We start from the raw sequence: 26,504 nt of genomic DNA, 5'->3' as shown, positions 1-26,504 counted from the left end.
GCTGCCGCTTATCTGAAATATGGAAAGGCAGTATGATTTTAGATTCCATGAAAAGAGATTTCTAAAGAATTTCATTGTGATAATGTGAAATTTCCAGTCAACCGTTACAAGATTCGTTTTCGGTTTTGTTTAAAAACTGCCACTACTTGCCCCAGATGCGTTTGACATGTTCAACTTGGGAGAAATAACTCTATGAGTTGTTACCCAAACCCCATTTGCATTTGCTAATTTCACCCACTCACTATCCAAAAATGTTCAATCATTTCCATCTTTAATGATTACGAAACTGTTTTTCACAATTATGATTGAAGCTGTTGAGTGTATGAACAGAATCAAAAAAAAATGGTCAAGATATCGTCTATAGTTTCATATTGTTTGTGTTGTTTATTGTTTTTCTATGCAACAGCTGCCCAAAGTCAAGTGTCAAGTGTCGAATTTAATCAAGCTTTTGATGCTGCCATGGCAAGACTTGTTATCACACAAAGTTTTCAAGATTTTGTGACTGTCAATTTACCATTCACAGTTCCTCAATGTAGTCCTCAATTACCTGCCTACCCAACAAGAAATCCAATTCCTTCATCTGTCAAATCATTAAAGATGTGTTATGAAGATGTGACAGAATTAGAAAAGGTTTATTTTGACTTGTATCGAATGATTGGTAAAGGAATTATCGATCAATTGAATACCAATTACAAAACAACATTGGAAGCTCAATATGTACTTGTCAACACAAGTCAAGGATTTTTCGATTCCATGACAAATGCCTTAAATAGTGGAACATGTGACGTTGTGGTTTCTAATGCTATCATTACTGAAGAAAGAACAAAACTTGTTACATTTGCTTCATGTCCATATGGTTTCACTTTTGATGGTTTCCTTCGTGGTGAGCTAGACATGGATAAATATGTCAATGCCACTTCCATTTCACAACTCAATCAACCATTTTACAAAATTGGATATTATGCAGGAACTTTATATGAAGGTGTAGCTAACCAATCATTCCCACTCGCTCAAAAGTTTCCTTTAGGATATGATGAACAATTCGAAATGATTCTCTCAAAGAAAATTCATGCAACTATTGGTTATGCCTATGATTTGAGTGCTTGGCAGAGAAATAATGTGAAAAATTGTCCTTCTTGTTATGTGAGAACTTTTGGTAATGGAAGAAGTTTTGGAGCTTTTGTGGCACGTACCAGTAGATCGAGTGAAAGTTATCAAGTTTCGTATAGTACTTGGTTGAGTTTCGTATTGATTATTTTTGCATTATTTATTGGAATGTAATAAAGAAATTGTTTATTATTTGGATTGTTTCTAATAGAATAGATATGAATTCTGATAAATGTGAAGAAAAGGTTCTTGGATGGCAGAAGTTTCAAACTATTATGAGTTTTCGTGTCATATGAACTTTTGATTGTCCAAATCGATAACTGACAGATGGCATGTTACCAACAAACATAACGGAAACTTTGACACAAGAGAAACCTTTCGATCACAAAAAAAATTAAAGTCATCCAATACCTGCCACCTGCCAATCAAAAAAATGAGCAAGGAAATGGATACCTTCAGCAATATCCTTCCAACAGACAACAATAACAACAACACAACAACTACAACAACAGGAGGTGTTCTTCCTGTGACGTCAAGTGTCAATAGTTCAAATTCGCTGTCAGCACATCAACAATACAAAAATTCACCCATGGCAACATCACCTTCTGAAAATCAAGCCATTATTATCGGCTCTGTAGGAAGCCAATCCTCTACCGATCAATCAATGGGTATTTCATCAAATGACAAGAGACAGTCCACATCATCTTCTTTAGTAAATAGTGGACTCGTACTTGTCGATCCTTTAAAAGCAGAAGTTCAACGAATTGTGGAGAAGAATAAGGATAAAAATTTGTTTGGAAATGGAGAAAGAAAAGGTCCAAATAAGGAACAAGTTTGGAGTTGTTTAAAGAGTTTGAGAATTACAACACTTGTAGTTTTAACATTCATGTTTACAATTATGATTTTGGCATTTGTTGTGATTATTGGAACTCTTTTACCTGTGAATTTTGGTCAATTGGAGAAGAATGATAGTTCGAATGCTTCTAGGAGAATGATGAAAGTTTTATATGATGATTTGAATATTAATTTAGTTGTAGGTTGATTGAAATTTGGTAATTTGATGATTATATTGTTTTTTAAATTATATTGTTAATGGATTATATTGATTTTTGTTATGAATTGAATTGTAGAATTTATTGCCATTTTCTGCTTGGACAGTTCCGTATGATATTTTCAAGAGATATGCCAATAATTTGGCAACTGTCAATGAAGTTAGTGATTATATGGATTCAAACTTTCCAAAGGCAATCATGACATCATCTAAAGTTAATTGGGTTGTTTATTATTTCAAGAATGGAACAGTTGCTGTTCCAAGATCAATTGATTTCTCAACTGGAATTATTTCTACAAGTATTTCATCACTTCCAACGTTTTTACAATACCTCCCATCAAGTCATCCATTGATGAAAAACATGGACTCTCCAAATACTAGAAATGGTGGATTTTATAATTACAATTCACAACTTGTTATGCTTTCTGCATCTCCATTGTCTGTGAGTGATTATACAGATCAATCAGATACTTCAGGAGTTTTGGTTTTTGGTAGAATTATGAGCTCGAAATTTATTAATGCATTGGCAAATAGTGCTCAGTTGTGTTGCTCATTCCATTTACTTTCGGATACAAGTGATGCAGTTGTTTCAAGTTATTCTAAACAAGTGAGCTCAGTGAATGGAACTTATGTTTATCAAACTTCTGCTGATTGGGACAATTTGGATGTTTTTGCCTATGAAGTTCTCTCTTCTGATTCTCTTTCAAAGAGACAATGCTGGAAAACTAATGGAACTATGTTGAGTGAACAAAGATTTGCCTCTCTAGAATTAGTGAATGATATTTATGGTAACAAGTTGATGATTGTAAGAACTGATATTGCAAGAGATGTTTACTTGTTGGGAATTCAATCGGTCTTGTTGGCCATTGGTTTATTGCTTGTTGTTTGTGCCATTGCTTCCATGATTGTCATCTTTTTCATTGAGAGAAGAGTCTTGTCACGTCTCACAACACTCACCACTCAAATTCAACGTATTACAGCATCCAATGACAGCAAACAAAGAGTTTCAGTTTCAGATTCAACAACAGGTACTGATGAGCTAGGAACTGTCTCCAAGAATATTAATTACATGTTGGATAGTTTGGATGTTCTCTTGGAGCAACAAATTCAAGAGCAGGAATTATTGAAAAAGCTTTTAGAAAGAATTTCAGTTGCTGAAGAAAGAACAACCTCCATTATGAATAGTATTAAGGATATTGTCTTGACAGTTACACCTGATGGTTTTATTTCACATGCAAACACTGCATTCTATGAAAGATTTGGTTATAGTGCTGTGGATGTTGAAGGAATTACCAAGATGCCTCTCGATAAAATCTTCCCTCAATTGAAAGAGGCTGCCAAAGCAGGTGAGGGCTTGAGTCAAGTTATTTCCAGTTATGATGATCTCATGTCACATCCATTCACTGGTGTCACAAAGAAGAGAAAGAATATTGATTTTGATGCCTATATCACCAAATCTAAAATGTCATCTGGAGATCAACATATGTTTGTCTTTGTTGGTAGAATTTCATCACAAATGTTGGGCTCTTCAATTTCTAAATCCAGTTCACTCTTCTCAATGGACAATGAATTTGACAGATTACTCTTAAACTCTGAAGAAAAGGAAAGATTTAAACAATTCTGTAAATCTGAAAAATCTGAGGAAAATATGTTATTCTTGGATGCAGTATTGGAATACAAGACATTTAAACATACTCATGAGAGAATGATCAAACAAGAGAGTATCATTCAGACCTTCTTAATGGAGGAAAAATCATCCTTTCCAATCAATCTTGCTGGCCATGTTGTAAAGAAGGAAATGGGTGTTATTGTTAAAGGTGTAGGACAACTTGATTTGTTCGATAAGCTGTTCAATGCTGTCAAGTCAAACCTTGCCCTGGATACATTCTCTAGATATAAGATTCAACAACATAATCTTCAATACTTGTAAACAATTAATGTGTGAATATAAATTTATCATTTCAAAATCTAGAATTTTTCCTCATCAACCAATTTTGTCAATTCCTCATAAACTTGCTCCTCGTGTCTGTATCTGTTGGAATAGAGCATCCAAAGACACATTCCATCCATGAGCTTTTCTACTCCTCTAATATAATCCAATTGCTTCTCGTTACAATTATCTACACACAATTTCATAATGGCCTCAAATTGAGATTTCGATTCAAGGATATAGTCTAAACATTGATTTGTTGCCTGCTCTAATGAAAGATCCTTATTATTCTTCAACAATACCTGAATATACGATAAATTCGAATCCAATCCCAATAAATTTCCTCCTGATGGCAGTACCACATCCTTATGATAGGAAAGTAAATCATTAACCATTGAAAAAACAATAGCACACAATCTGTGAGCTTTTGAGAAGAGTTCAGTATTGTAATCCTCCCCAATCAACCCAACTGCATTTCTACTCGAAGTAATTTCCAAAACATTCAACATGGCATAAGTGGCACTATCATAAATTCTCCTCTCCAAATAATTTTCAGGTGTTTCATTCTCTTGATTACCCCTCACTCCAATATTGAAAAATCCCTCCATATTTCCCACAAATCTATCAATTGTCTCCTGATTTCCAGTCATTAAATGTAAATCCTCCATAATTTGAATCAGGAAATTGACATGTGGATCCTTACTCTCAACCTTACCATCCTCCAACTTTCTATAAACCCTCAAAACCTCAACCAACTGATCAATCAAACAATTCTTCCTTTCCATCGCCTCCCTATCATCATTCTCCACAACACTATCAATCCGATCATCAACACTAAACAAGAAGAAGAAATAATTGGTAATAAATTTCAAATGTTGCAATTGTACTTGTTGGCAAGCCTTTCCAGCATCATCAACATCAACAACATTTTGATAATTTAAATTCGATGGATAATAACAATTATAAATTAATCCAATATGATTGTATTGGTCGAGTTTGGAACGAAATAATTGAGCATGTTTCGGGGAGGAAATTATTGAATGTTTTAAGCATTGTTGGATTAGATGGTCTATGGCAAGTTGGCGATTTGGATCGTGAATTCTCGGAGGAGGACATTTCATTAAAAAGTAGGGAAGATGAGCGATAGATATTTTGTTCATCATTTTTTTTTAAATATTTAAATGTTAAATATTTAAATTATTAAAGAATATTTAAATATTTAATTTGACTAATTTGGACATCAATCAATTTGTTGGATGAAGTTTTAATGAGCATATACAAATAAAAAAAATGTCGCAACATGTTGATGATGATAGAAAACAAATTTTTCAAATTCCTGCTGAACAATTATCTCGTCAAGTGCTCCGAGGAGAATTAACATCACTGAAATTGATTGAATATTTCATCTCACGAATTGAGAAAACCAACAAACTTTTAAATGCTGTTTGTATTCCACTCTTTGAAGAGGCCAGAGAAGAGGCATTGAAATTGGATAAGTGGTTATCTGAGGAGAGACCTACGGATCAAGATGAAAATTTAATGAGTGAATGGATTGAGAAGATTCTCTGTGAAAAACCCTTATTTTCAATTCCTGTTACCATTAAAGAGTCTATTCATGTTAAAGGAACTCAATGTACAATGGGTTTAAGCAGTAGAGTGGGTATTCTCGCTCAGGATGATGGAATTCTTGTGAAGAGATTAAAGAATGCTGGAGCCATCGTTTTGGGAAAGACAAATGTTGCATTAATGTTGGCTGCTGATGATTCTGATAATCCAGTTTATGGAAGAACCAATAATCCATTCGATTTGACACGTACCTCTGGTGGAAGTAGTGGTGGAGAAGGAGCAATTATTGGAGCTGGAGGATCAATATTGGGAATTGGATCAGATATTGGAGGATCTATTAGATTGCCTTCATCACATTGTGGAATATTTGGATTGAAACCAACAAGTGGAAGATTAACATTGAGTGGACATGCTGAGCTGTATAGAGGAATGGAAGCTATCATGTCACAAATGGGTCCTATGGGACGATCTACAAGTAACTTGATTACTGCCATGAAAGTTTTAACAAGATATGAATACGATGATTATTCTAGTGGATTTTCACATGAATCTATCAAGCATCCACCTGTAGAGTTGAGAGATCCATACAAGATTGATATTTCCAAGTTGAGAATTGCACTTTTCAAAGACAATGGAATACTCACTGTTCCAAAATCAGTTAAAAGAGGTCTTGATGAGGCAGCTCAAACATTGAGAAAACTTGGAGCTCACGTCGAAGAAATTGAACTTCCAAAAGAAATGAAAACATTTGAGAATTGGAGGAGCTATGTTCATTTCTTAATGGGAGATGGAATGAGCTGTTATAGAAAGGAAATAGCTGGAAGTAAATTAACACCAATGGCCAAGAGTATCAAATATGTATCCTTGTTACCGAAATGGTTTGTTGGAGTGTTGGGAACTGTGGTTTCATGGTTGGGTCAAACAATTTTAGCCAAATCAATGGATAGTTTCCTTCCTATTACTGTTTCAGAATTGTGGGGACATGTAGCTAACAGAGATGATTTCAGAAGATCATTCTTCGAGTTGCTTGATAAGGGAAGATATGATGCTGTTTTGTGCCCTGCAAGCTCTGTCAATTGTAAACATGAGAATGTGCCAGATGTTGTTTTGAACATGACATATGTACATCTTTTCAATTACCTTGGACTCCCGGCTGGTGTTTGTCCTATAACCAGAGTTTCAGAATCAGAACAAGAAGAAAATCACATTTCCTGCCCTCTCTCTAAAAACCCAAATGAACTCCCACTTAAGATTTGTAATCAAAACTTTAAGAATAGTAAGGGGTTACCAGTTTGCATTCAAGTTGCTGGTCGTTATTGGAGAGAGGATGTTGTACTTGCGATTATGAATGCTCTTGAACAAGAACTCAAAGCAAATGAGGACTTCCCGTTAAATTATGATTTTGTAAAGGAGCAAGTAACTGACAAGTAAAGAATATATTGTACAAGTTTATTTTTCCTTTTCAACAAACATTTGTCTGAGTTCTCTAGCCATTTTCACACATTCGGATGCACTAGCTCTTTCGTTAGGATCTATCCGCAGTGTCTTACTCAAAAAGTTGATAAGTAAAGAATGTATTTGTGGATCAGGATAAGCTTTCTTGACCTCAGCTTCAATATTATTCTTCCAATAATCATCAAAGTTATATTGAGCCAGTATGGCATGAGAGATTTGTTCTCTTCCAATTTTCAATGTAATCATTTCATAGACCATGACTGCAAAACTCCAAATATCTACACCAAGCCCATAACCAGAAGAGGAGGTCTGAATTTCTGGTGCAATATATCCTGAACTTCCAAGTTGAGTATAAGCTCTTCCTTCTTCTACTTGTTTTGCAAAGCCAAAATCTCCAATCCTATTTAAATAGATATCAGTTAGTTCCATAATTATGTGAAAACTTACTTTAACTGTTTGTATCCCTCGGTAAAGAAAATATTCTTATGTTTCAAATCTCTGTGAACTACCTTATAATTATGCAGATATTCAATGCCCTTGGCTATTTGAACAATCCAATTTGCTAATACTACAGGTTTAAAATATTTCTTTGGCTTTGATCTTTGCTTTCCTTCTAATAAAGCATGCAAATCTCCTTGTTTATAGAATGGCATAATATAACAAACATAGAATATAAACTCTCCCATATTTTGTTCAACATCCAAAAACATATCTTCATATAATACAAGATTTTCATGAACCAAGCTCTTAAATGGCCATGCTTCTTTGATTGCTCTGTTGGCGTCTTCCAATGTTTTACACATGATTTTCTTTAAAGCTTTTTCTTCTCCTGTTTTCTCATCCTTTACCACAAACACCTTTGAAAAATGTCAAATCCAGCTCCAAAGAAACCAAAACTTACAATTCCAAAACCACCCTTTTCCAAGTTTCTAATAATGGTATATCTATTATTCAATTTACTATCCTTCTTGGTATTTAAAAAACTTGAAACATTCTTAATTGATGGAGCAGTTCCACCTCCTAAATTTTGAATGAGTGACGAGTTCAGATATGCAGAAATTTCAATTTTAGAAGAATCTTCCTTTCCGAAATTGTGAGGATATACTACAATATCAAGTTGTCCACTTTCTACTCCATCCAATGGAAGACTCATTACATTTTCCCTATCTCTAATAATTGTCGAAAGTGGAATATCAGCCGATCCCAAGAAATCGTCCAATTTAGAATTATCCTTGTCCCATATATAAATTGAAATTGTATCAAGTGGATTATTATTGTCGTCACAAGTAACAGATACCTAAAAGTTTAATAATTATTACAAAATAATAATAATTTAAATAATATTATTTAGATTGACCAATACAAAACAACTCACCTCAAAAACTTCTCTCCACTCTGGATTAGCTGATGATTTAGCTGTCTTTGATTTTAATTTTCTACTCGTATAATAATCAGAGGTTGCACTCGATCTTGCATGAGACCACACAACAAGGAATGGATCTAATTATTGATGATGATGATTGATGAGAAGTATAAATAAATAATTAATATTATTATAAATTATTATTATTAGTAAAATCATCACTCGTTTAAACATACCATTATTTTCTCTAAAAGCCAAATTAACTCCCCTCTTTATATAAATTTCAAGTCGAGGAGCATCCGCAGAAGTACTTGTTATGAGACAACTTTTCCTATTCACTTCCCATTTGCTTTTTAAATTTTCCGATGATGATGATTCCATAATGATCAGATCTCTGCTAGTATCAATTTTTTGCTTCGTCCAATGTTCCTGTTTATTGTTCTTCCTATTATTAATCTTGATTTTTTAGGACCAACAGAGCGAAGATGAAACTAGTTTAATTTTTTTGTTTTTTAAAAATTGAAAAATAGCAATTTGGAATGTTCACCTCAATAATTATTTAACTTAATTGGATGCTTTGTGAGCAGCAAATTGAAAAAGATATGGAATTTATTAGTAATTGATATGAATAATTGGTAACTCGGAGGATGTGCCAATTCGTAAAGGAGGTCCATAAAAACCAGCCCCTGAACAAACATAGAGTAATGGATTGGAAGGTTTCAAAGCAATAGAGCTAAGGGACTTGACAGTTTCAGATTCAAAATCAAATCCATACCATTCATAGTCAGGATGACCAGTAATAGCCTCAACAAAACCTATCCTTAGAGATCTGAAGAAATTACGAGCACTGAATTGTCCACCGTGAAAATGTCCACTAAAAGTAATAGATGGAATCTTGTCATTCAATTCACTAGCAGCATATTTAAAGTGAGAAGGATTATGTAATAATAAAAGTCTTAAATCTACATCCTTCTCCATCTTGGCATTACTTGCTACTTGTTTAGATAAAATGTCAGCATTCTTAAAGAAGTAATTGAAACCTGTCAATTGAATTCGTTTCTTCTTCAATACCAAACTTTCATCTGTAAGAATTGTAATTTGTAATCTTTTTAGCTGGTAAAGAACAGTATCCAGAAGATCTATATCATGATTTCCTAGAGCTACATAGACATTCTTGTGAATGGATTGGAGTGGTTTCAATCCTTCATAAATTGCATCTTCGAAGGCAACGTTAAATTCTGATTCAAAAGTGAAAAAGTCTCCCATAAAAAGTACAAGCGTATTTTCTGGATCTCTATTTACAATATTCAAAATGTCCTGACTCAAATTTGAAAAATCCTTAACACTCATTGAATGCCCCAAATGTACATCACTAATAGGAATAATCTTAATGTATCTCTTTTGATCCAATCCTTTTGAAACGTTCACTGAATGTTCCATTACAACTCTTGGACTCAAAGTATGATAAAGTCCAAACAAACACAAAGTTACTGAAATAAATAATATAATTTTCTTCATTGTCTCAAAATTGTCACTCAATTTCCTCATCATGTAGTAAATCGGAACATAAAACACTAGCAAAAATGTAAGGAATAGCATGGCTATCATTTGCCACAAATTACCAACATATGTTATGAAAATTCTAAAGTAAAATGATTTCATTCTTCCACTCATATTAGAATAAACTTGTCCATACAATGCCAATGATAAATAAATTAAAATAATAAATAATAATTGTCTCTTAATTCCTTTTAAATTTACAAATATATCCGAGAGTATTCTTTTAATCGAATAATAGCTCATCAATGTTGCCATTATCAATAAAAACATATTCTTCATCCAAATATCCAATCGAGTGGCACGTTCCGGAAAGGCATCCAAAGCTTCATGACTAAACACTCGTTTAAATGTACAATAAATTGCTAGCAACACAAAGGCTCCTCCGTGAAGCCTTTTGAACACTCTATGTTCGGGCCACGTAGTCATTATTCAATTAGTTTGATTTTTTTTTTGAAATTGTGCGATTGTTTTGGCGCAGTTGAGCAACTTTACAATCTAGGGAGAAGCTTATTTCAACTTCTCCTCGTTAGCACAAATCAAAATGTGTAATTGATGTAATTGAACTCGTCAATTCATGGAAGAAATGTAAATTGTTAGATTTTATGCATAATTAATATTGGAATAAATTAGAAAAGGAGAGTTTTGTATCGTTTAAGAGGCATTGATTTGAGAACATCCTCAACCATGAGTTGTCTATCAGAACATAATCCAAACATTATATCTGCAATCGTTTTGGAGAATTTGAGTTCATCTTTGGCTTGTTGAATGGCAATGGATTGAAGAGCTTTCATCCTTGTGACACTGATAGTGTCAGTTTCCTGTTTTACAAGTTCCTCAACTATTCCCTCTATTTTCCCTCTAACATTGTTCAACTTTTCCACTATGGAGTTATATTCTAACTTTAATCTGTGGAAAGCCGATTCGAATTGAGGGAAATAAGCTAAAAATTCACTAGATTCATTCTTCTTAATAATTTCTATAAAGGAGTTTTCTCTTTTTTCCACGGAATCGAATAAGGTGAGTGAAATTTTCACATATTCAGAATTTTTAATCTTCACTCTAATGAAATCAACTGATTCAGACCCGTTGTTATCTGGAGTTTCATAACAAACGACAAACCCTTCGTGTTCATAGGCATTTCTTTCATCAGCCATCTTGGAAACATCTTCCAATGATTTGAATCCGAATTTTTCCTTAACGCATGTTGCGTATTTCCAATTGAATTGTTGAGCAAATGGTTCAATTGATTTTTCTGAAAATGTTTCCAAGCATCTCACACCATGTAAAATTAAATTATCCTGTTCTGGATGTTGTACAACTAATGGATGTTTTTGAGTTAATAATTCAAATGTAAATGAATATTTTCCCTCAAATTCTGTTGGTGGTATTTTGAAACCGAGGTCATTAAAAGCATTCCACACCAAATCAGCAAATACAAAAGTCTTTGATTCCTGTCTATGTTTTTCATTTTCCTCTTTATCCTTTGAAACTGAATAAAATCCCATCTTGGCACTTCCATCAGGAGTTGATGATGAAGCCACCCTCCATTCTCCATCAAAAAAGTAAAAATTCACAATTGATCCATCGAATTTCTCATAAATTTTAACATGATCGAAATGTTCTGAAATAATTTCTGAATCTCTCTTAGCCATTGGTTCATTAAAATTGAAAAACTTTGAAAAAGGCATATGAACAATCCTCATCTCTTCCAAATCTACAATTACTCCACGACATGCCCTAGTCAATGAATTTTCAAAATTTGCTCTCGTTTGATTATAATGCAAACAAATTAATCTCTGTGGATATTTCCCATGAACGGTCACATTGACAGCATGTTTCAATTTCATTTCCTCTCCAATAAATTGAACCAAAGTTTTATGTGATGAAGAATTTAAACAATCGGAATTTGAAGAATTAATAATACAATCACCATGATCGGAGCAAGTCTTCAAATAATCAGCCTTTATACGATCCAATTCATTTATTATTAATTTAGCATTGAAAGAGCTAGATTCAAGTTGTGCCATTTTTTTAAAGTTAGGTGTAATAATAATTCTTTTTCAAAATTGCAGCACACGTTCAAAAATTCCATTGTAATAAGTGGTTTTGATTTCCGTAGATGTCTTGAGGCTTTTTTATGACTTAAAATTTACGGCAAGATTTCAGATTTTCATACTGTCAATGATATCAACAATCATCAAAAAAATGTCTAAATATTCACCTAGCCAGATAATGGCAGTTTCTCAAGGGATGAAGGATAAACTTCATGAGGTTGCCAGAACTGCAGTACTTTCCGATAACGAAATGGACGAAAAAATTATCATTAGTTTTGTAGGACCTAAAGATTGTTATAAAACAGGAGTATGTTTATTGGGATTTTAATGGAATTTACATGTTTTGGATAATTCAAATTGTTTTTCGAAAGGTTCTGTACACTCACGGAAAGAAGAAAGTTCCAAAAGAAATGGAATTACCAATTTATTTTGCACACTCTAATTACGTAATTAATTTGAGTGCAGATCATAGAGTTACATTCGATCCTCGTGATTTGAGAGATGACGATGATGCAGAAGTATGTCTTTTAAATATTTTGAATAATATTTAAATATTCCAAATATGGAAAATTAAAGACTATTGGAATTAGAAAAGATGCCTACTATTACTCAACAGGATTTGTTCTCTGTTTCAATCCATACGAGAAGGAGCATCTGAAATTATTAGAAAAAAAATACCTTCCTGAAATATTAAGTGTCAAAAAGAAAGCAAAAAAGGAAATGCCATTTGTCTTATTTTCATTTGATTGGAATCCAAAAGGTCCAGTGAAAAGAAATATCGAAGATAGAATACCACATGATGATATTATCAATTTTGCAAAGAAGGTAGGAGATATGACTGCCTTCATTGAGTTACCTCAAGTTTCAGTGGATTGTGTTGATTATGTAATGAATATTTTATTAAGATGTCTTTACCAAGCAAATGGACAATTCAGAAAGAAGGTTTGTTTTTTTAAATAATTATATATTTATTAATATTATTGTAAAAAATATTTAAAATATTTAAAATATTTAATATTTATTTAAATTTATTAAGGGACTTGATGATTCGGATTTGGAACAAATGGAAACCTATGCTGCTAAGAAACAAAAAAAGTGTCTCTTAATGTAATTGTCGTCATCATTATGATTTAATTTTGAAAATATTAATAATAATAATAAATTGTGCGCTCATCATTGTATGAGAGAATGTATTAAAAAATCAAATTCTTCAACCTTAACACTTTAAAGCCATTCGTTCCTGGTATCATCGAGATAATCTATATAATGATAATGATATCAAGCCTTGTTTTTCTTGAATTTTTCCTTTGCCACTAAGAATAAGTGATAGATGATGAAAAATCAAAAGATTAAAAAATGAGTGGTTTTGCCACACCCAATAATAATGGTGTATCATCACCCACCTCTTCTTCATCAATTAATAATACAAATACTCCAACAAATAATGGTAGTGGATTTTATAGTATGAATAATTCTGTAAATAATCAGCTACTACAAAAATTAAATTTCCCAACAACTATAAATTTTCTACAACGAGAATTTCGTAAATACGAGAATGAAAAGGAGTTATGGGAATTAGAGAGAGGAGAGTTATCGACAACTATTTCGCATCTTGAAGCTTTTCGTAAAAGTCAAGAAAAGATACAATATGATTTATTGCGTAGAATCAAAATGTTAGAATTTGCTCTTCGAACGGAAAGATCAAAATATTCAACACTTGTAGATTATATTAAAAACACAGAAACTAATGATGGTGATTACAAGAAGAACTTGATTTCATTTTGTGAATCACTTGTAACAACAGCAAAACCAGTGAATGATGTTCCTCCAAGTAAACCTGCTTCTACAACTAGTATAACTACATCCGGAGCAAAACCAAAGAGTTTAGAACTTTTAAGAGGGTAAGTTTTGTTAATGATCGGTGTAAATTAAGATTTTCTTATTTTCTGTAGCTATTTGAAAGAAATTGATTCATCAGATTTAATGTCCCTCCTTGTGGACATACCCGACAATATTCCATCGACTGCTATGAATTCTAATTTGGTATTACCAAGTTCTGAACCAAGTAAAGATGCTGGTTTAGCAACAACAGAAACAACACCATCAACACCAAAATCTGATATTCAATCACCAGTCTTTAATTCACCTACAGTAATAACAACAGAAAATGAGTCATCAATACAAGAAACAAAACCAAAACAAGAACCAGTTGCAGAGTTGCCTACAACACCAACAAAAGAGCATAAAAAGAAGAACAAGCATAAAAACAGTTCTTCTAATGAGATTCCTGAGGATGAGGATATGAGAAAATTCATTACACAATTAAGACAAAGAGGATATTCTGATAAATTAATTGAGAAAAAGATTGGAGCTAAAATTCCTGATGACATGTTAGAGGAAGTTAAACCTTGGAAGGATGAAGATAATTCAAATAGCAAAGAGGAAGGAACATTTTTCGGAAGGAAGACATTATCATGGAATACTGAAGAAACTCAACAACTACCTACACAATTACCACCAATGCCAGTCCAACAACCACAAATTATCCACCATCAACCAATTTCTTGGAAACCTAAATATACTCTTAGACATCATTTGGATTCTATAAGATCTGTTGCATTCCACCCAACTTTGAATTGCATGATTAGCGGTTCCGAGGATTGTACATTAAAGGTTTGGAATGTTTCTGGACTCACTGGTACTAAGTAAGTTTCATTTTTAATTTGAATAATATTAACAAGAAACAGTGATACTCCAATTCAAACATTGAGAGGTCACACAGGAGGAGTTTGTACTGTTAAATGTGGTTCATCACATTGTTTTAGTGCAGGTTTTGATGAAACAATTATTGTATGGGATATTCCTCAATTGGATCATAATCCATACACAAATTATGGTTTTGCTACTCCATTCTTAAAGACTACACTCAAAGGACATACAGATGTTGTTTGGTCTCTTTCCTTAAATGAAAGTAATCAATCACTGTTATCAGCAAGTTCTGACGATTCAGTTATTCTTTGGGATTATGAAAGAGGAGAAATTAAGAAAACTTTCATGCTTTCAAAGATTGGAACACCTACTTGCGTTTCTTTCTTGCCAAGTGATACTTCCAAGTTTATTGCCTCTTTCACTAATTCTAAAATTGCTGCTTTTGATGTGGAAACAGGAAAATCAATATGGATTTCAGAGAATATTGATGATGGTAAGACAGACGCATTAGTCTATCAATTCGCATGTCACGATAAACTCCCAATCATAGTAACTGCTAATGAAGATAAGAAGATCAGATTCTATGATTCATCAAGTGGTAAGGTACTTAGTCAAATGGTTGGTCACAAGGAGGCAGTTACTTCAGTGGCCTTTGATCGTAGTGGATTATACTTTGCAACTGTTGGTCATGACTCCTCTCTAAGAGTTTGGGATATTGGTTCCAAGTCTTGTGTTCAAGAACTTCCTGGTCATAGAAAGAAGTTTGATGAATCTATTAATTGTGTTTCCTATCATCATTCACAAGATTTACTGGCTTCGGGTGGTGCTGACAGTATTGTAAAAATTTATACCAGTTAAACATTTGTTATATAATGTCTTTACAATTTATTGATTCCTCTTGAGCTTCTTTTCGAGACCTAAAATTCTGGCTTTAAGATCACGTTCCAACTCTTTCTTTTCCTTATTAAGCGAAACAAGTTTCTTCTTAGAGGTTTCCAGATCTTCCCTATATTTACGAGTTCTTTGTTTGTATTGTCTTGATCCAAGTTCAAATCGGACAAGTTCTTCAACCATCTGTCTATATTTCATCTTGAGATGTAAATATTTCTTTTCATAATAGTAGACTTGTTTTTTAGCAGTTTTTGGTGAAGGAATGTTGAGGAAATAATCACTTTCATCTTCTTCAAAATCATTCCACTTTTGGGTAAACAGCTTTTCAAACTTGGTGACTTTGGTTGTTGGCTCAATCTCATAGAATACATCTGTTTCAACACAGACATCCTTTTTCTCAGACAAGCTCTGTTCATCAGTTTGTGGAGATAACAAACTAAGAGGAGTAAGGGGAGTACCCTCAACAGAATGATCAAGAGACATTGGTGTAGTGTTCGTTTGGGCTTCATGTCCAAGGTGTTGCTCCACATCTTCATATGATGTAAGAGCGTAATCTGGACTTAAACAAGATTGCAGTTCTTTGACTCTCTTCATAATTTCGTCTTCATGCTCGAGGTCTTCCCGTAATGAATAATCAGGAGTAGGTTCATAGTTTTGAGAAATACTAGTTCCATCCTGTGGTAAATCTACATTACAAATATCGTCATCAGTATTGGCTTGCTCTTCAGATTCTAAATGATTAGGAGTTTGAATTTCATTAGAATAAACAATGTCAAACTCATCAACGTCCTCTTCCTCCTCTTTGCTTCCCTGTACGGAAAAGGTTTCATTATTTGTTTCAATAGTTTCAATGATTTCAATGTTGCTTGGTTGTGTTTCGTAGTTTACATCATTTTGGCTTAAAATTACAAGATTCTTCTGTTTTACAATACGTTCCAACTTTTCTGTTTCTTGTTTTACAATGTCCTCAAGTTTGGTTCTTTGATTATTAAGGGACATGATTTCTTCTAGGTTTCTCTTTTTCTCATCAAGCAAAACCTTCATTTCCTGTTTCTTGGCTGTTATCATCTATATCAAAATTCTCCTTTTCTGCTTGTTTCAATGCAGTTATTTCTTTCACTTGAGAAGTGACCAATTCAAGTTGTTGATTGAGAGTATCCAATTCTGATTCAATATCTGATTTAGAGTTAAGATCTCCAGAAATTTGTTCTGTTTGGGATGCATTTTCAGATTGATCATTTGGATCAGTGATAACTGATGCTTCACAAAGCTCCTTTTGATATTGTGATTTTACCTCCTCAATTTGTTTTGAAGTTTGTTCCGTAATTTCCTCAATTTGTTTAGAGGTTTTCTCTGTAATTTCTTCAATCTTCTTGTTGCTTTTTTCTGTGATTTCTTCAATTTCCTTTTTACTTTGTTCCTGGATTTCTTCAATCTTTGCATTCATTGTTGTGCTCACTTCTTCTATTTGTTGCTTCAATGTGTTATTAGTAGACACGAGTTCAACAATTTCCTTCTTCTTTTCTTCAATAACTTGCTCACAGGCATCCATACTTCGCAATAAATTGGTTTCCCTCTCGGCATAAGTCTCATAATCACTTTTAGCTTCGGTTGACAAATTTTGAAATCTTGATTTCATTTCATCAATTTGATCCTTAAAGCTTGAGATTTCCATACATTTAATTTCAATGGCATTCTTCGATTTGTCATTTTCTTCCCTCAATCTATCAATTTCTTCCTTTAACTTTTGAATTGTTTGTAAATTTTCCAACTCTGATTTTTCTTCTTGCTTTAAAATCTTCCATTCTTCGGAATTTGTAGGTGTTGCTCCTTCTTTAAGCTCCTTCAATTGTGAAGTTAAGGATTGGTTAAGATCAAATAAGTTACTAACTTCCATCATGGTAAGATCATAATTCATTCGTAAAGCATTATGTTCCTTCTCAAGGATACGAAGTTGTACAGAAGAACTTGAATTGGCCTTATCCAGCTTATTTTGCCTGTAGGTGTGCAGTCTTCTCAACTGTTCTACAGATCCGGTTCCCTTCATTTCTTCCTCATGGAGCTTGGATAACAATGTAAGATCTTCGATATCTTGAATCTTTTGTTCACTTAGAGCCAATTTGGTTTCCAACTCCTTGATCTTTTGTGCTGAATTCTTAAGTTCCGTACTTCTCTTCATGGTTTCTTCAACTGCCTTCACTCGCTTATCTTCACATTCCTTTAATGTTGCTTCCATTCTAGTAACTTTATCATTAGCTTCTGCGGCAATCTTTTTACAAGCATCTCGTTGTCTCTCAGTATCTTTACATTGTTTTAAAAGAGATTGTACTTGTTTCTCAAGATTATCCTTCTCCTTTTCAAGAGCTTGCGCTTCCAACTGATTTTGGAATCTCTTGGAAGAAGATTTGATACCTTGTTCAGCTTGCATACTTTCCAGACTTCTCTTCATATCGCTGACTTCATTTTCCAACACCATCCTCTTTGTTTCTGAATCTATATAGCTCAATTTAAATTTCTCCTCTTTTGTAGCATTTTTCAAAATTTCAGAGTGGATATTTTCTAGAAAGGAAATTTTCTGATTTTTTTGTCTTAGCAAATCCTTAGTATCATTAAGCTCCTTTTCTCTTTCTGCGGCTCTCTTGAGTAGTTTTTCAATGGCAGAATCCTTTGATTCAACATCATCACATTTTGATTTATAATCTTTGCTTAACTTTTCTACTTGTTTCTTCAAATCCTCATTTTCCTTTTCTACTTCCGTAAGCTTCCTTTTAAGATCCGCCTCTTTTTCTATCTGTTCCTTCAATAATGCTGATGTATCCTCAATCTTATTTAAATTATCGATCAAATCATCAACTTCATTACCAAATTTTACCACAGTTTTTTTCACTGTATCCTTGATAGAGTTCTCCAAGTTTGATAATTGCTTAGTAACCAGTGCCTCTGCTTTGTTAATATTATCACCATGAGGACTTGACATCCTCCTCCTGAGTATACCAGCCTTATTTAAAACAGCACCGAAAGGATTTGTAGAAGTAGTCGGTGTTTGCTGATTTGGTGGTGTTTTATCATCATTCGGCTGCATTGAACTCATCTTTCATCACTATTAAATAATGTATATATTAAAAGAGAAAGAACAATTGCTTAACGACTTTTTTTACAGATGATTACTGTAGTATTAGGGGATATGATCTTAAAAATAAAGGTAGATGCTAATCGTCAAGGAGGCTCACTGATCATGATCATCATCCTTACCTCTCTCAATGGAATAACATTTAAGCAGCTCGATATAGTTGCCGCTCTGCCAAACCCAATTTCGATCACAACTATTTCATTTCGCTACGCGTTGCTAAATGGAAGGTGCTGAGGTGCCCTCTCTTTGCTCGAGTAACTAACTTACCTCACCTCAATATTTTGCATAGCTTATTTCTCCACTTTTTAAAGACATGTTGAAACTAATATACCCTTCTTGTATAAGGATCATAGGATTGGATTATCATTTTGGTGTTTACCATTGTTGTACAGATATGCATATTCTAAATTAATTGACCATGACAATCACACTCAAGAGGAAATGTTGAAAATTACCAGAGCAATATTATTAATTAATGCCGATTGCTTTACAGCATGGAGTAGGAGAAAGGAATACCTGACGAACAACAAGGACAATCGTGATATTGTTTTGAAGGAATTAAAATTTTTGAATTTAGTAGCAACAAAGCATCCAAAGAGTTGTGATTCATGGGAGCATAGAAGTTGGATCATTAGAAATTTGATATTTAATAACGGAAAGTTCTTTTCCGATAGGGACGAATTTTTAGGTTGGTTTCATTCCTGTTTAGCTTCTGACTGACACAATTAATGTAGAATTTTTTAATAATGAAATTTCAAATTGTGAAAAGACTGTAACAATCTACCCAAGAAACTATTATTCTTGGTCTTATAGACAACAACTTGTAAATATGTTAATGAGCTGTGATTTTTTACCTTCAAAGGAAGAGGTTAATAGTATTCGAGTGAATCTTCTCAAATCCAAATTGGAAGATTTATTTAATTGGTTGAAGAGAAATGTGAGTGATCATTCATGTGTCAACCACATTATTATTTTAATGAAATCTTACAAAAGAGCTCTATTGGATTTAGGAAATGAAAAGGAGATACCATACTTTTTAATATATTCCTTGAAATTATTCTATTATAGCCAGTATTTAATTATTTTCTTCCCTGGTCACGAATCACTTTGGGTATTGAGAAGATATCTGTGGATTTACCTTATTGACAACTCTGATTTATTTGAAAAATATTTTACTGATGAAACACTTGGTGAAATAATGGATCAATTAATTGAAATTGCTATGGATCAATTCAAACATTCCTCAATAGACAGTAAGTAGTCCATCTCCATTGAAAATTATCACCATTAACAATTTAATTACAGTTTATCCTTATGAACCCATCCAACTGAGTAGTGAACTACTTTTAATTCAGAGATGTATCAATGATCAAGATGTAATGGTTGGTTCCTCATCACAAATAAGACATGCCCTTATCAACACTCATCATGTTGTCAAGTATATGCAAAAATTCTCAGAAAAACACTCTCATGAAGGACTAATAGTTCGTAACTTTATATCTGGAGATTTACAATTGGAAGAAACAAACAATAATGAACAATCCAACAAGGTTTCTGAATCGATTCAAAGATGCCTCTCCAACATTACAACAATAATTAGAGAATCATTCGGTCATGCTGGAATTCAATAAAAAAGAAAAATACACAACAACCTTTAGAGGATGGTTTTTATTCACGACTCGTGTTTTGTATGTCATGATGTAACTATTCGAGAGGGAATATCAAAAACTACTTCAAACAATAATACAACCAACAGTAACAACAGCAACTCTTCAACTCCAATACAACAAGGTTTATCAGTTCCGAACAAGATGAGTGCCATATCTTTGGTTAATTTAAACAAACGTGATGCTATTAGTAGTGCAATGGTAAAACCTCCTCTTTCTGCCTTAGTAACAACAGCATCTTCCTTTCTGATTAATAACAAGGTTCAAGAAAATATTCTTCTATCACAACATATGATTTATATTGATGAAGGAACAATTATACATCCAAGATGTGTTTTGGAATGTGGAAATAATTCAAAAGGAATTAAAATTGGAAAGAATAATATTATTGAGGAAGGAGTTGTAATAATCAATCAAGGAACAGATACACTCACCATTGGAAATAACAATCATATCAAAGCTGGAGTGTATATTAGTGGAAATGTAAAAATTGGTGACTATAACGTACTGGAATGCAAGTGCAAAATTGATAATAATGTGAAAATTGAGGAATATTGTATCATTAATGCTTTGTGTGAATTGGGTGGAGATAATGGAGCTATGTGTCAGTTACCCTCCTACACAATCATTCTTGGTTTGAATGGAGCTAGAAAATCAATGTTAAAACAAAAAGAGAAGATTAGATCTTTACATGAACATCAAATTCAACAACAATTACTCACACTAAGAAGTATTTTACCAAACTATCACAAAGCATGGAAAATTTAAATAGAAATATATTTGTATTTAATTTACTTAGATTCCAAAAGTTCTGCAGTAAGCATTGATTGTACCAAGACATCCTTTTGCTTCTTTAGCCCATTCAGGTTCCTTAAGTCCAACAAAGGAAAATCTAACTTGAGGTCCTTGTTCATTATTATTTTGAACACCTGCTCTTACCATATAAGTGGCAATTTTAGATTGAGCAATGGACTTATATTCATCCTTAGTACGATCATCTAGTGCATAAAAATCACCTGCAGGCACACCTAAAAGTAATGTCATACCTTTGTCAAAAGCAGTTAAAGTCTTTGTACAAGTATGATCTCCTAACACAACAGAAGTCATATACTTGTGAGCTGCTGTTGTTTCGTCATATTTAGTATTACAAAGAGGACAGGTATATGAGTTATCCATTTCATCTCTCTTCAGTTTCTTTGATTTGCATTCTTCATTTACACAAGCACAATAGGTTAAATTTCCATCTTTAAATAAAGAGAAATGTGATCTGATGAAAAATGTTTTTGATTTAAACTTCTCTTGTTCTAAATCTTGTACTCTGACAGTATCTAAATCTTCAAGAGAATATTTCTTAAATGATCCACTTGATTCAATAGCACTTAATAAAACACCCTTAATTTCTTCAATTGGAGTTTCTAAATTTGCAAATTGTTCCATAACTCTTCTACTTTCAGGTAAATCAAAATTAGTTAAAATTTTTGTTGATTTTGATGTACTCAATTTAACTCCACCTTTGAATTCTTTGATTGTGAGTGCAGTAAATATAACAGTATCACCAATATTAAAAGAAATATTATCCTCTCCCCATAATGTAATTGCAGCTTCATAAATATTACCATCATTATCTTTGTTAATTAATATTAATTCTCTCTTTGTTGTTTGTTTTTCAATAGCATTTGGATCTTGTTTTGATTTAATTGTCATTTGTTCTGAATTACCAATTGATTTAACAACACCAACAATATCAACACCATTCTTCTTTTCAATAGTTTTCAATTGTTCGAAAGGTATGAATTCAAAATGACCTTGAGGAATATTCTTTGCTTGATCATCTTCAGCTTCTTCAATTACTGAATTATCATAGAATGTAAGTTCATAACTATGTGGTAATCTTGAATACTTTTTATCAGCTGATTTAGCTTTACCACCTTTCATAAAGTAAACTTTAGATTCCTTAATATGATCATAAAATTTGTTAGTAAAAAATGTAGCTCTAATTTCAACTCCATCTTCATCAATTAGTTCAAGTGAAAATAAATGACCTTCTTTTGTTGGATTAGACCATTTTTTAAGTTCTCCTTTCTTGGTAACTCTAACTTTAATTACCCAATCACTGACCCAAGGAGTAATACCTACTAATGGTAATATTTGTTTAGTTTTAAGAGGTCCTACATTTCCTACTGATTGTCTAGGTGCATTATTAGTTGGATTGCTTGGTCTATTAAATGTTTGTTGTTGATTTCTTTGTTGTACAGGATTACTATTAGTTGCTGTTTGTTGTGGTTGTGGCCTGTTGAAAGTATTTGGTTGTGGTTGATTATTTCTATTTACTTGTTGTGGTTGATTATTGACAGTATTATTAGAATGACTATTATTTACAGAGAATGATGGAGGTTTAACATTACTACTTGGAGTAGGATTGCTTGTCGGATTTGATCTTTGTGGTTGTACATTTGTAACAGGTTTTTGTTCATTTACATGTGTTGTTGAAGTGGTAGATTGTTGATGATGATGATTGTTATTACTTTCAAGTGTAAAAGTATGTAAAATAACAACTTTAGCTTTTCCAGGCTGAGCTTTAAAAGTAAATTTTGAAATATTAAATATTGTTCCTGGTGCTATTGTTTCAGGATCACTAACATCAGAAGGAAATCTATCTTTTGGAATTACTGCGGTGAGAGTATTTTGTGATGATGGTGTTGGTAAAGATGTATCATACAAGTTTACTTTATATAAAACTTGACCTGGAGTTTTTGCAGAGGGCTGTTTACTGATTAATTGTGGGCTTTTGAGAGTGGCCATCAAAACAGGCATACGAACTTGGGAAGCGTCATTTGCATTGTTGATGATTTCTACGAGATTTTCTGGCATTTTTTTTGATTAATATTTTTAGCGGTTTGTTTTGGTGAAGTTTTTTTGTTTTCGAAAACAAGAAAATTTCCATCAAATAATGGAATGATATTTTCTTTTAAAAAATGGAAGTCAATTGATACAGAATCTGAAGTTTTAACATTGAAAGTGCCTTAGATTCATTTTCATTCTAGAATTTGGCTTCAAATATTTCAACTTTTGAAATATACTCCAATATGGGGAGCTTACTTGTTTCGAATAATGAATTTTCCATCAGAATTCTGAAAAGATTAGTACGAATGATATCAAACAGCGATTCTCTTTGAGTTCTTTCTCCTCAGTTCCAACTAATCAATGTCTAACAATAATCGAACACTGCTTCAATCCTTAATTCCACCTAATTTAAAAATTTCGTCACCAAACCAATTATCGATATCAACACCCTCAAATTAATTTCCACATACAACCGATCCAAACTCAACTCAAAATCCGATTATTATTATCACTTTGAATGAGAAGAAGAACTGCCCGAGTATTACCATCACCCTCATCTAATTTTTCTTCCGTTTTCCCGCCAAACTTTCACTGAAAGAGATGAAGACTGATAAAAAGCCAAGCAGTAAAATTTTGTTTTATGAACAACCCAAATTCGTCCAAGCTATCAACGTCTCATCCCAACCCAAAAAGAATTAGAAAAAAATCGCATCAACATTTCATATTACTTTCAGCAACCGTGTTGTTTCTCGTTGACCCATCATCATTCTGTCGTCTTTGTCATCGATTTGTACATCATCATTCACGAGAACAACATTAGCCTTCATCATCAATTTTCAAAAAGTGGAGAGAATTCAGTTTGTTTATCATCTATTTGAATTTTGTATAGAGAGAAGATATAGAAACAAATAGAAAGGAATTATATTCAAATTGACAAGAGGCTTTTTGTTCTTGAAAATTAACTAGTAATAATAGTAGAGTTGTTTATAGTAGACGAAAGTTGGAGTTTAGCCTTTTTACTTTTTCTACAACAATAACAAGCTCAGAGTTGATAATTGACTTTGGAAATAAGACTTGTTATTATTAAATATGTTACAACCCTATCGCAAAAGAGTTGAGTCCAAGAATGGATCATCAACAAGTGAAGATCCAAGGGAAGTTGTTGACAAAATGGTAGAGAATGCAAACTCTCACAAAATACTCAATGCTTCAATACAAAAGGATAATCAAAGTTCTAAGAGGTTCACAGAAAGAGATCTTTCAAAAGTATGTTTATAATAATTATATATATTGGATTGATTGTTTTAACAATGATAGATATGTCTATTGGTAAATTTACAACATTTAGATTTGACTGGACATTGTATACAAGCTCTTCCTTCAAATATAACAAATTTAGCAAATTTACGAACACTGGTGATGAATAAGAGTGAGCTTGTTGCTCCCCCTAAAAACTTTGAACTTTTGGAACCTTCACTGACCGATGTCCAGTTCAGATTAAATAATTTCAAAGATTGGCCAATTCAACTCAACAAAATTAACCTTCAAAGATTAGATCTAAGTTTTAATCGTTTGAATAAGATATCTGTTTCGTCTCCAAATTTATCGAGCTTTATATTTGGTGAACGTTCAGTACCATTACAAACATCTTTAAGAGAATTGAATCTAAGTTATAACTACTTTACAAATTTTCCAACAGATTTGTTAAAATTTTCTGCTCTTGAAAAATTAGACTTGACAAAGAACGATTTGGTAACCTTGCCTGACCTGGGTAAAATGGCAGATACTTTGAAGGAATTAATGTTAGAAGGTTGTGGATTTACAACATTTCCAATAACTATTTGTAACTTACTCAATCTCAAGGTTTTAAATGTAAGCAATAACGAATTCGAATGGTTTCCACAAACTCAAGGTTTGATGAGTCAATTGAGCCAGTTATCAGAACTATATGCCAATTCTTGTAAATTACATGGGTGGTCTCAATTATTTTGCCAAGCAAAATTGGTAATTTTACAACTTTCAAATAATAAGATAAGAGGTGTTCCGACAGAAGTTAGAACTCTTTCACTACTAGAAGAGTTGGTGCTTTCCAAAAATTTTATCACACATATTCCTGAACACTTTAGTGAATTTGTAAATTTGGTTTATTTAGATTTATCAGAGAACAATATTGAAGATATTGATCCCGCTTTTGGAAACCTCAAAAAACTGGAGATATTCAAGCTTAAATCTAATAGACTATTCGAGATTCCTGACGAGTTATGTGAGCTTGAGAGTTTGAAAGAGATTGATTTGAGCGAAAATGACTTGAAGAAGATGTTTGATTGTTCGAAAATGACCAACTTGGAAAGATTAGACGTGACATACAATTATTTGGAAGAGTTCCCTAAAATTGGTGGCTGTAAAAATCTTACTTCTCTCGATTTAACTATGAACAGATTAAGAGGAGCTATACCTGACTACTTTTATGATCTGGTAAATCTTAGAAATTGTAAATTGAAACACAACTCGCTGGAAAGTTTGGACGCAAAAATTTGCAATCTTGTCGAATTGGAAACATTGAACTTAGATAATAATGAAATATTATCTATACCCGAAGAGGTTATGCTTTTGAAAAAGCTGAAAAACTTTTCAATCATTAATAACTATGAATTGAAACCTCAAGAAAATATCAAAAAACATATGGAAGATAATGATATAGTATTCCAATACACATACGAAGAACCAAGCAAGATTAGAGATTATTTGTTTTTGAGTAGTGCACCACCAGCTGGATCTAGGAGACTTCTCAAATCACTAAACGTCTCACATGTTATTACTATTGCCAAAGATATCCCACCAAGACATAAGAATGATTTCAAGTATATGGTAATATTTGCTGAAGATACTAATGAAGCATCCCTTAGATCTCACTTTGAGGAAACACGCGAGTTTATCAATGAAGCTAAAAAGCAAGGCACTGCATGTATGGTACATTGCATGGCAGGTGTCAGTAGATCAAGTACAATAGTCATTTCATATTTAATGAAAGAAGAAAATAAGAAGCTGCAAGAAGCATACAAGGAAGTTTATGCTATCAGAAATATAATCAAACCAAATACCAAATTTTACAATGAATTGAAGGTATTCAACAATGAATTGTTTGGAACAGATCAAGCAGCTACTCCAACACCAACA

General features: G+C 32.9%; 12 protein-coding genes across 12 annotated transcripts; 7 read left to right on the top strand and 5 right to left on the bottom strand.

The window, feature by feature from the left end:
• Positions 1 to 459: 459 nt before the first annotated feature.
• On the top strand, positions 460 to 4,121 carry NAEGRDRAFT_58856 (uncharacterized protein; the record flags this gene model as incomplete). Its single annotated transcript, XM_002673923.1, has 3 exons — positions 460 to 1,277; positions 1,435 to 2,140; positions 2,238 to 4,121. 3 exons carry the CDS (start codon positions 460 to 462, stop codon positions 4,086 to 4,088), a joined length of 3,375 nt encoding a protein of 1,124 aa, XP_002673969.1. The 3' UTR covers positions 4,089 to 4,121.
• Positions 4,122 to 4,126: 5 nt separating this feature from the next.
• NAEGRDRAFT_70893 (uncharacterized protein) lies at positions 4,127 to 4,873 on the bottom strand (the record flags this gene model as incomplete). Its single annotated transcript, XM_002673837.1, has 1 exon — positions 4,127 to 4,873. One exon carries the CDS (start codon positions 4,871 to 4,873, stop codon positions 4,127 to 4,129), a length of 747 nt encoding a protein of 248 aa, XP_002673883.1.
• A 505-nt stretch (positions 4,874 to 5,378) lies between these two features.
• NAEGRDRAFT_70892 (uncharacterized protein) lies at positions 5,379 to 7,085 on the top strand (the record flags this gene model as incomplete). Its single annotated transcript, XM_002673922.1, has 1 exon — positions 5,379 to 7,085. One exon carries the CDS (start codon positions 5,379 to 5,381, stop codon positions 7,083 to 7,085), a length of 1,707 nt encoding a protein of 568 aa, XP_002673968.1.
• Positions 7,086 to 7,552: 467 nt separating this feature from the next.
• On the bottom strand, positions 7,553 to 8,853 carry NAEGRDRAFT_70891 (uncharacterized protein; the record flags this gene model as incomplete). The annotated part of the gene is made up of 4 exons (XM_002673836.1): positions 7,553 to 7,966; positions 8,011 to 8,406; positions 8,485 to 8,609; positions 8,709 to 8,853. 4 exons carry the CDS (start codon positions 8,851 to 8,853, stop codon positions 7,553 to 7,555), a joined length of 1,080 nt encoding a protein of 359 aa, XP_002673882.1.
• A 231-nt stretch (positions 8,854 to 9,084) lies between these two features.
• NAEGRDRAFT_51246 (uncharacterized protein) lies at positions 9,085 to 9,990 on the bottom strand (the record flags this gene model as incomplete). Its single annotated transcript, XM_002673835.1, has 1 exon — positions 9,085 to 9,990. The coding sequence occupies one exon, from the start codon at positions 9,988 to 9,990 to the stop codon at positions 9,085 to 9,087; it is 906 nt and encodes a 301-aa protein (XP_002673881.1).
• Positions 9,991 to 10,658: 668 nt separating this feature from the next.
• Positions 10,659 to 12,059, bottom strand: NAEGRDRAFT_51245 (uncharacterized protein; the record flags this gene model as incomplete). Its single annotated transcript, XM_002673834.1, has 1 exon — positions 10,659 to 12,059. One exon carries the CDS (start codon positions 12,057 to 12,059, stop codon positions 10,659 to 10,661), a length of 1,401 nt encoding a protein of 466 aa, XP_002673880.1.
• Positions 12,060 to 12,237: 178 nt separating this feature from the next.
• On the top strand, positions 12,238 to 13,197 carry NAEGRDRAFT_70888 (uncharacterized protein; the record flags this gene model as incomplete). Its single annotated transcript, XM_002673921.1, has 4 exons — positions 12,238 to 12,393; positions 12,458 to 12,604; positions 12,663 to 13,028; positions 13,123 to 13,197. 4 exons carry the CDS (start codon positions 12,238 to 12,240, stop codon positions 13,195 to 13,197), a joined length of 744 nt encoding a protein of 247 aa, XP_002673967.1.
• A 245-nt stretch (positions 13,198 to 13,442) lies between these two features.
• On the top strand, positions 13,443 to 15,659 carry NAEGRDRAFT_80765 (uncharacterized protein; the record flags this gene model as incomplete). The annotated part of the gene is made up of 3 exons (XM_002673920.1): positions 13,443 to 13,987; positions 14,039 to 14,791; positions 14,834 to 15,659. The coding sequence occupies 3 exons, from the start codon at positions 13,443 to 13,445 to the stop codon at positions 15,651 to 15,653; spliced, it is 2,118 nt and encodes a 705-aa protein (XP_002673966.1). The 3' UTR covers positions 15,654 to 15,659.
• A 3,598-nt stretch (positions 15,660 to 19,257) lies between these two features.
• NAEGRDRAFT_70885 (uncharacterized protein) lies at positions 19,258 to 20,447 on the top strand (the record flags this gene model as incomplete). The annotated part of the gene is made up of 3 exons (XM_002673919.1): positions 19,258 to 19,504; positions 19,551 to 20,069; positions 20,122 to 20,447. 3 exons carry the CDS (start codon positions 19,258 to 19,260, stop codon positions 20,445 to 20,447), a joined length of 1,092 nt encoding a protein of 363 aa, XP_002673965.1.
• Positions 20,448 to 20,627: 180 nt separating this feature from the next.
• On the top strand, positions 20,628 to 21,251 carry NAEGRDRAFT_70884 (uncharacterized protein; the record flags this gene model as incomplete). The annotated part of the gene is made up of 1 exon (XM_002673918.1): positions 20,628 to 21,251. One exon carries the CDS (start codon positions 20,628 to 20,630, stop codon positions 21,249 to 21,251), a length of 624 nt encoding a protein of 207 aa, XP_002673964.1.
• NAEGRDRAFT_58854 (replication protein A1, 70 kDa-like protein) lies at positions 21,250 to 23,354 on the bottom strand (the record flags this gene model as incomplete). Its single annotated transcript, XM_002673833.1, has 1 exon — positions 21,250 to 23,354. The coding sequence occupies one exon, from the start codon at positions 23,352 to 23,354 to the stop codon at positions 21,279 to 21,281; it is 2,076 nt and encodes a 691-aa protein (XP_002673879.1). The 3' UTR covers positions 21,250 to 21,278.
• Positions 23,355 to 24,040: 686 nt separating this feature from the next.
• On the top strand, positions 24,041 to 26,443 carry NAEGRDRAFT_80763 (uncharacterized protein; the record flags this gene model as incomplete). The annotated part of the gene is made up of 3 exons (XM_002673917.1): positions 24,041 to 24,593; positions 24,645 to 26,328; positions 26,373 to 26,443. Exons 1-3 carry the CDS (start codon positions 24,417 to 24,419, stop codon positions 26,441 to 26,443), a joined length of 1,932 nt encoding a protein of 643 aa, XP_002673963.1. The 5' UTR covers positions 24,041 to 24,416.
• Between the last annotated feature and the right edge of the window lie 61 nt (positions 26,444 to 26,504).

The sequence above is a fragment of the Naegleria gruberi genome, assembly GCF_000004985.1.
Source record: "Naegleria gruberi genomic scaffold NAEGRscaffold_43, whole genome shotgun sequence".
NCBI classification, from domain to species: Eukaryota; Heterolobosea; class Eutetramitea; order Acrasida; family Naegleriidae; genus Naegleria; species Naegleria gruberi.
This window is presented reverse-complemented; position numbering and strand designations above follow the sequence as displayed.